Source organism: Sus scrofa, chromosome 2 (genome assembly GCF_054392235.1).
Source record: "Sus scrofa isolate SSC_HxYL_T2T_F1_AM1 chromosome 2, Sscrofa_HxYL_maternal_Yorkshire_Landrace_v2.0, whole genome shotgun sequence".
NCBI classification, from domain to species: domain Eukaryota; kingdom Metazoa; phylum Chordata; class Mammalia; order Artiodactyla; family Suidae; genus Sus; species Sus scrofa.
Window position 1 is genome coordinate 14,776,147 of NC_139384.1, and position 9,318 is coordinate 14,785,464.

The following is a 9,318-nucleotide window of genomic DNA, read 5'->3' on the forward strand; positions in this document are numbered from 1 at the left end:
AATTTTGTCACTTTATTTGTGATGAATCCATGTTGTGACATATATGTTTGGTTTCTTGCCTCATTATAGTTAATAATATATAGCACATTTCATGCATGTATTCTTTGTTGGTAGATAGTTGTCTCCAATCTCATTTATCTCCAACACTCCTACAATATAGAGTTCAATAAAAAGTCTTGAGTTTGCCTTATGAACATGTTTTAAATGAAATTATCCATGCTATGCCCTTGACATATCTGCATTTGTGTGTTTACTTGTGTTGCTATACACATAAATACACCTACATCTATACTCAAATCTACACATGTATTTATGCATAGGCACACACAGAGTAGTTAGGTCTCTTAGTAAAATAAAATATAATGAAACATTAATTTCATTAAATATTTCAAAGTTTGGATGTACCAGGACACTCTTCCACCAGTAAACACATGAATTCTCCTGGACCGTCCCTTCTACTACAGGTGCTTAAATTATGTTCTTTCTTGCTAATTAAAAATAATTTTAATCTTAATGTGTGTTTCTATTATTGACTTTCCCCTTATTTTTATTAGATATCTTGTTATGTTTATTAATTAAGTAAAATGTCTTTATATAATTATCATGGAAATAGTTAACTGCAAAGATGTAGAGTGTAAAATCTGTTAAGTTTTGACATATGTATGCACCTGAAAAATCATTAAAACAATCAAGATAATGGGCATAACCTCCTTGCCTACCCACTTGCATCTCTCGCAAGTGTCCTATCTTAATTAATCTACTTTTTTGCCTATCACTTTGTCTCTCACTGAATTCCTTCTCCATAGAGACATGGAGAGCCTGAACCTCAGTGAGTCCAGACACCAGAACTAAAACACACAGCAAATGCAAGAACTCCTTGATGAAGAAGGAGGACCCCCAGAACCGGTACTGGGGCTACTAAACCCCAACTTTGAGAAACAATGCAACCTTGCTTCTATCCTGATTTTTATCTACAGACATATTTTCCACTCCCCAAGCTATAAAACCACCTCCTAATCTCTTCCAAGGGGGGAGCAGTTTTTAAGGCATTAGCCTGCTGTGACCCCCCCTTTGCCTGGTAAAGCAATAAATCTATCTTTTTCTCCTTTAAAAAAAAAAATCATGAAAATGAACATATTCTTCTCTCTATGTAATATTTCTGTTTTACCCCTTTCTACCCCACAATGTCCCTGATAACTTAGAGTCTATGTTTTTAATATTTTATTTTGAAGTGGTTACGGAGTTATAAGAAGCTGCAGGGGGGAAAAAAAGCACAGAATCCCTACGTCCTATTTATTTTTCCCTAGGGGTGACAACTTTCTTACAGTCCAAAATCAGAACCGTGAATTGACATTGGTACAATAACTGACTTAAGTTTTCACCAGTTTTTTAATGCACTGATTTGTGTGGTTCTGTGTATATATATGTAGCTCTATGTGATTTCATCATATGAGAAAATTTGTGTAACCATCACAGTCAGTATACAGACCTACTCCATCACTGAAAATGTCCCTTACACTATTCCTTTTGACCACACTCACTTCCGTTCTCTCATTTCAGGGTCTTTAACCCCTTTCAACCACTAATCTATCTTTCATGACTATCATTTTATTATTTGAAAGCTGTTTTATAAAGAAAATATCATTTGTAATCTTTTGCAATAAGTCGTTTTCCAACAACATAATTCTCTTACAGTTCATCATGTTTTGGTGCTTAATGGTTATTTGTGCTTCATCATTGTTTTATAACTATAGTTCTATGATGACATTTTATTGATGACACATTTTGTATAATCATTCACCTATTGAAAGACATTTGCGTTTTCAATTTTTAACTATTACAAGTAAAGCTTCTATAGTTTTGTGCAAAGGTGATTGTATAAACATAAATTTTTATTTCTTGAAGATGAATGTCCAAGAGTGTGATTGATGGTTTGTTTAATTCTAAAGTCCAGTTTAACCATTTCTACTTTTCTGAGTTGTATTTTTAACATTGTGTTGATGAGGTCTTCACCTAGCACATAGTCCTGCAGTAGGTTTTTTCCTATGTTCTTATCTAAAATTTTACAGTTTCACATTTTATATTTGTTGTGATTTATCATGACATGTCTCTTTTATATAGATATATAAAATATATAAATGCATACATATATACATGTTTACCTACATATATACATACATTTATATGTGCATACAGATATATACATGTGTACATACATTCATATGTACATATAAAAATATATATACATATTATACATACAACTTATCATGTCATGTCTCTTTTTTATCTATATAAAAGGCAAAGAGAAAGAGACAGAGAGACAGATGGAGATTTAGGAATTGGCTCTTGGGGTGGTTGGGATGGATAAGGCAGACATCTGTGGGGATACTGGCTCTGCGGAGTTGATACTGCAGTCTTGAGGATAAAAATAGGAAACTGAGGTAAAATTTTTATATTTCATTCTGGAGGCAAAATTTTGTCTATGAAGATTTCAGTATTTACCTCGTTTTTTCCTCATCTGCTAGGAAAACTATCCTTGGTTGCCTGATGTCAAGGTTTTGAAAAGTGTTCTTTCATATATCTTGTCCTGTTTTTGCTTTTTTTTTTTTCCTCTTGTTTTAATGGGAGGACAAATCCAGTTTCTATTACTCATATTAGTTGAAAGCAGAAAAGGGTATCCAGCATGCTTGAGGGAGAACGCTGCCACTAGGCTTTCCATTCTTTTAACATCATTCATCTTTCTTAATGCCTTTTATATCTCCACAGAAAATGAGGTATATTATTGACATTTTCTTTTTAAAAATGTCAAAATATAATCACTTCTCCTCTGACAGTTCCGACCCTGGCTTAAGCTCCTGTTTTCTCCCACAAGTGTTGCAATTAACCCCCCTCAGGACTTTCCGCTTCCAAATCTTAGCATCCTACAGTTATTCGCACAGCAGTCCCAGCTGGCATTTAACCAAAGACCATCCTCTCTTGTATCTCCTAAGAACATGTTACGACCTGACATCCTGTCCTTCGAGTCTGATGTTCTTCAGCACAAGAGTCCGGTTGTCATTTAAAAACGTTTGCATTGCTGGTTATCTCTCCCCTCAACAGTCTCCTGGATGTACACTTATTCCACTCACTCAACTTCACAAGTGTTTACTTAAACATCATTCTTACAGAAAGCTCCCTGACAACTCCCAGCACAATTTAAACTCCATCTTGGACACTTGCTCTTTTTAACTTTCATATTGCTCAGTACCATCAACCGCAGTACTTTATGGCTCCCTTCTCATTCTGCTTATTTTCTGAATTTTCTCTAAGCCCCACAGAGAGAAGTTTTGGTTGTTGAAATAATCATGCCTGTCTATTTTCTTGAATAAATCTGTTTATGTAGTAAATATATTTTTTCCTGGAAGACATCATTTCTTTCTTTCTTTTTATTAAAGTATATTGGATTTACACAGTTGTGCCAATTACTGCTATACAGCAAAGTGATCCAGTCATACAGATATATACCTTCTTTTTATGTAACATTTATCAAGCATTTTGTTTTGTGCCTTTTACTGAGCTATATCCTACAGATAAAGCTGTGAATATAATCCATATTCCCTGGCTTTATAAAAATAAATATTTGGAGTTCCCCTTGTGGCTCAGCAGAAATCAATCTGACTAGTATCCATGAGGATGTGGGTTCAGCCCCTGGCCTTGCTCAGTAAGTTTAAGGATCTGGCATTGCTTTGAGCTGTGGTGTAGGTCACAGACGTGGCTCAGATTCACTGTTGCTGTGGCTGTGTGTAGGCCAGCTGCTGTAGGCCAATTCGACCTCTAGCCGGGGAACTTCCATAAGCCGCATGTGAGGACCTAAAAAGAAGAAGAAAAAGAAAGAAAGAAATATTTAGCGGAAGAGACATGCAAATAAGCTACATCTGAAAACAGGTAGGGATGGAAGCTTATCTGGACATGAAATTAGATGTGGGTAAACATCTGAAATATGAGCAGGAATTAGCCATCTCGCAGTGATCTCTTTTGGTTTAAAATAGTGATTCATTTTATTTCTATATTTATCCTACATTGATTCTTGTTCGTCCCAGAGGGGTAATATTACAAGGCTAAAACAATCCCAGGGATAGGATACCTGGATTAATACATGCTTTATTGTTAGTGTATCCTAGAGTGAGTTTTAAAAAGAATATTTGCACACATTCTCCAGGCTCTAGGTAGCGCATTTTTTACCTCTTTGTTCCTCAAACTGTAGATCATAGGATTCAGCATGGGTATCACTAAAGTGTAAAATAAAGAGGCCACTTGATCAGCATCAAGGGAATCGCTGGACTTGGGCTGCACATACATGAAGAAGAGAGCCCCATAGAATATGACTATCACTGTCAAATGAGACCCACAGGTGGAGAAAGCCTTGCACCTGCTTTCCGCAGAATTCATCTGGAGGATGGTGGCAAGGATAAAAACATAGGACACAAGGACTATCAGAAGAGATGACAGCAAATTAAAAGCTGAAAAGATCAGAATTATCCATTTAATTTCATATGTATCTGAGCAGAGCAAAGCTATCAATGGCAGACTATCACAGTAGAAATGCCTAATGACATTATAGCCGCAAAACGATGAACCGAAAATTTTTATGATGGTCAGCAAAGACAAAAAGAGGCTGTACAGGTAGGGGATTGTCACTAGTGCCTGACATAATCTTGGTGACACGAGGCCCATGTAGAGCAGAGGGTGACAGATGGCCACATAGCGGTCATAGGCCATTGCGGACAGAATGAAAAGTTCACTGATGATAAACACACTGAAGAACATGAGTTGGGTAGCACACCCATGATAAGATATTGTAGGTTGATCTACAGCAAAATTTGCTAGCATTTTGGGTCCCACAGCTGTTGAGTAACCAAAATCAGTGAAAGCCAGGTGTCTGAGGAAAAAGTACATGGGTGTTTGTAGCCTACAGTCTACCTTAATAAGGATGCTCAAGCCTAGGTTAGCCACCACTGAGATCAGGTAAACTATGAGGAAGAGTCCAAACAGTGGAGCCTGCAGCTCAGGGATGTCTGTGATTCCCATTAGGATGAATTCATTCAACATGGTCAGATTGTGTTTGTCCACCCAGGCCATTTAGGAAACATAATCTGAGAATAAATACAAAAAATAATTATTAACTGTCATGAGATATTATGAGATTACCATTGTTATAAGTGATTAAAATCTTAATTATTTTATGGCTGTTGATTGAATTGACTACACCAGCACCTGGCAGCTCAGATCTTTCTCTCCCAGGTTGGATAAGCTCTTGACAAGGTTTCTTAGATGTGACACCAAAAACATGAACAACAGAAGTCAAAATATATACACTGGACTTTACAAAAATTAAAAATAAAACTTTGTTCATCAAAAGACATTCTCAAAGAATTAAAAATGTGACCCACCCAATGGAAAAAATAAAACCTATATATCTGGTAAGCGTGTAAGATACTGAGCATACAAATGACTCTTATAACAACAACAAAAAGACAAACAACCCAAATTAAAAACAGGCAAAGAACATGAACAGAAATTTCTCACAGAAGACAAACAAAAGGCCAAGAAGCCCATGAAAATACGCTTGACGTCATTAGCCACTAAGGAAATGCAAACCAAAACCTCAATGAAGAATCACTTCACACCCCCTATGGTGGCTATAAAAAAAGTAAAAAAACAAATGCTGGCAAGGGTGTGGCGAGATTAGAACCTTGATCAATTTTTTTAGGGAATATAAAATGGTATAACCACTATGAAAATAATTTGATGGTTACTCTGTAAATTAATCATAGAATTACCATTATAATTCAGCATTTCCACTCTAAGATACAACCTCCACGTATGAAAAAGCTTGGGTGTTCATACAAAACCTTGTACATAAGTGTTCACAGGAGCATTTTTTTTTGTAATAGTCAAAATTAGACATGATCTAAACATCTATCCACTGATGAATGGGTGACAAGTGTGGAATTTCCATAAAATACAATGTTAATAAGCCATAAAGGGAAAGAAGTATCGATATATGCTACAACATTGGTGAGTCTTTGAAACATTATGCTAAGTGAAAGAAGCTAGACGTGAAGGCTGCATATTGTATGTATTGTCCAACTCCATCCTACGAAATACCCCAAATAGACAAATCCTCAGAGATAGAAAGCAAATTATTGTGGCTTGTTCAGGAACATGAAATTAATTATCAAGAGACAATATGTATAGGGGAGGATTTCAATAGGTAGAGAAAGCACTATGTATCTCACCTAACTGAATAAATGAGGTGAAAACGTGTGTTGTTTTCTACATCTGAGTGAATAAATGCCAGTCTCCTTGTGTGTGAGAAACATCATGAGATATTTTCTCACCATCCTTAGCATTAAACATTTTTTATGTTTTAAAATTTATTCATTTATTTGTTTAATTTATTTTTTGTCTTTTTAGGGCCACACTTGCAGCATATGGAAGTTCCCAGGCTAGGGGTCAAATCAGAGCTGTAGCTGCTGGCCTGGACCACAGCGACAGAAATGCAGGATCCGAGCCATGTCTGCAACCACCGTTCACAGCAATGCTGGAACCTTAACCCACCAAGCAAGGCCAGAGATCGAACGTGAGTCCTCATGGACACTAGCAGGATTTGTTTAGGCTGAGCCATGATGGGAAATGCAGCATTAAACATTTTTTAAACTCTACTTATATTTACATTATTTTATATGATTATTGAAGATGACTTGGTTCTCAACTTTTTTTTTTTTTTTTTTTTTTGATCAGTTTTAGGGATGCACCCACGGCGTGTGGAAGTTCCCAGGCCAGGGGTCGAATCAGAGCTGGAACTGCTGGCATACAACACAGCCACAGCCGCTAGGGACCCAATCTGCTTCTGCGACCTATACCACAGCTCAAGGCAACACCAGACCCTTAACCCACTGAGTGAGGACAGCGATTGAACCCATGTCCTCAAGCATATTTGTTGGGTTGTTACCACTGAACTGTGATGAGAACTCCAGTTCTGAACTTTTCAATCTTTTTTTTTTCTCTCAAGACTCTCAAAACATGTACAAAACACAATGGACAAGGGTTAACATTGACCTACGCTGTAAAACTATTATAAGTCCAGAGGTTAGAGAAATGGAATCATTTCCAGCCCCTCCCCGCCACCCACCCCCAAATATACCTTTCAGCACTAAAATAGGGAACAATAACAATATTCTACAATGAGTGATCAAAAATATACATTTCAAAAAAAAATATATATATATACACGTTTCATAGTTCCCATTACGGCTCAGTGGTAATGAACCCAACTAGTATCCATGAGGATGAAAATTTGATCCCAGGCCTCATTCAGTGGGTTAAGGATCCGGCATTGCTGTGAGCTGCGGTGTAAGTCATAGACGCAGCTCAGTTCCAGCCGTTGCTGTGGTGTAGGCTGGCAGCTACAGCTCTGATTTGACTTCTAGCCTGGGAACTTCCATATGCTGCATGTCAGGCCCTAAATAAATAAATAAATAAATAAGCAAAAAAATATGTATATGCACATTTCAATTCATACACTTTTTTAACACCAAAGCCATTTTTGACAGCGCATAGAGCTTTTAATAGGAGCTACTAAATCAATGAGAAATGAGAATGACACCTTAATTTTAGGCAAAATACACATTTCTGCTTTATAATTTTGCAAAGACTGCCCCTTGCTTAAATTTGTATTTGTACAGATATTTTTGATCATGCATGCAGCATGTGGAAGTTCCCAGGCCAGGGCTGGAAGCCACGCCACAGCAGCGACTCCAGCTGCTAGAGTGTCAATGCAGCCTTAACCCACTGCAACACCAAGGAACTCCCGTACAGATTTTAATTTTGTTCCAGTCTCCATTAGATGCGCATTTTGCCATTCACAGGACAATTTGATGGCATCAAAGATGTGTAGGTAGGAGGGAGAAGCAGTCTTCTAACTAATCAGACCTTGTGGGGGGATGAAGTCACTATGTAGTCAAATAGACGCCTTAATATTTAACTTTGAGGAGTTCCTTTCCTGGCTCAGTGAACCGAACTAGTATCCATGAGGATGCACGTTCCATCGCTGGCTCCGCTCACTGGGATAAGGATCTGGCATTGCCATGAGCTGTGGTGTAGGTTGCAGGTGTGGCTCAGATCCCAGGCTGCTGTGGCTGTAGTGTAGGCTGTCAGCTGAAGTTCTGATTCAACCCCTAGCCTGGGAACTTCCATATGTCACAGGTGCAGTACTAAAAAGACAAAAAAAAAATTTTTTTATTTTGATATTACCTCCAACAAAAAGTGGCAACTTTCCAATGACATGGATCCTTTCAACGATATTGGTAAATCTGGAAAATACATGGCATATGTGAAGCAGGGGAATTGCGAGAACTATAAACACACTGAAATAATCCCTTTAATTTGGAGGTAGCTGGAAAACACTCTGGAAGTCTGTTATAATTTGGTGTTAAAAATTCTGAAAAAAAAATCAATGGCAATATCATATTTGACATCTTGATTAAGGGTCCAAGTGAAAGAAATGAATCATGAAAAGCTTAAGGTCTTAAGGGTGAGATTTCTTAATACTAACCCCCTTCCCAGAGATTGTGTGTTTCTTTTTTATTATTCAAAGAGTACAACTTACTACCTCACAGTAAACGTCTAGCTTTCAGCAAACATCATCATAAAGATGTTTCGAACATTGTATTAGCCCAGCAAATGCTGTAATCAAAGCAGATTGGTAAAGCTATGGCTGAATCCCCAAGGTGAGACTAACGTTTAAGTCGAAGGTGGGGCCATGGAGAGTCACTGGGTTCAATGTCACAGAAAAAGTACAGCTTACTCCCAACTCGAATGAGGAATGTCCGTGTGCTCCCAGTGAGTTCCTAACAACCCAATGAGAAGAATATATGGGTTTCTTTACTCCTGTGAGACTCTCCCTCTGGAGAAAGAACGCAATTTGTTAATGATGCCGAAGACTTTTAAAGCTTCAGACAAAGCCCGTGGGATATCTGGGAATTATTTAGGAGATCTTTATATTCGTATACAAATAAAGGTAGTTAGATATTTTTCCAGTTTCTCTCCATTAAGTCTTTCCCACAACCCAGAGATCTGGAATCAAAACACTGTATCTGCAGGTCAGGCATTTTAGTTTTTCTTGCAACCCTTGATGTTCTCTTAAGACACTGTCTTTTAATGACTTTATGGCTAAGGACATGATGGAGAAATGTTTAAACAATGCTTATGGCATTATTTTTAAAATTCACAAGGAAAAAATTACATATGTGTGTACCCGCTTTCCCCTTATTTGTC

General features: G+C 37.4%; 1 protein-coding gene across 1 annotated transcript; it reads right to left on the bottom strand.

Moving 5' to 3' along the window:
* Nucleotides 1-4,146: 4,146 nt before the first annotated feature.
* On the bottom strand, nucleotides 4,147-5,118 carry LOC100155372 (olfactory receptor 8K3-like). The gene has a single exon (XM_001926130.2). It carries the CDS (start codon nucleotides 5,116-5,118, stop codon nucleotides 4,147-4,149), a length of 972 nt encoding a protein of 323 aa, XP_001926165.2.
* Nucleotides 5,119-9,318: the final 4,200 nt, after the last annotated feature.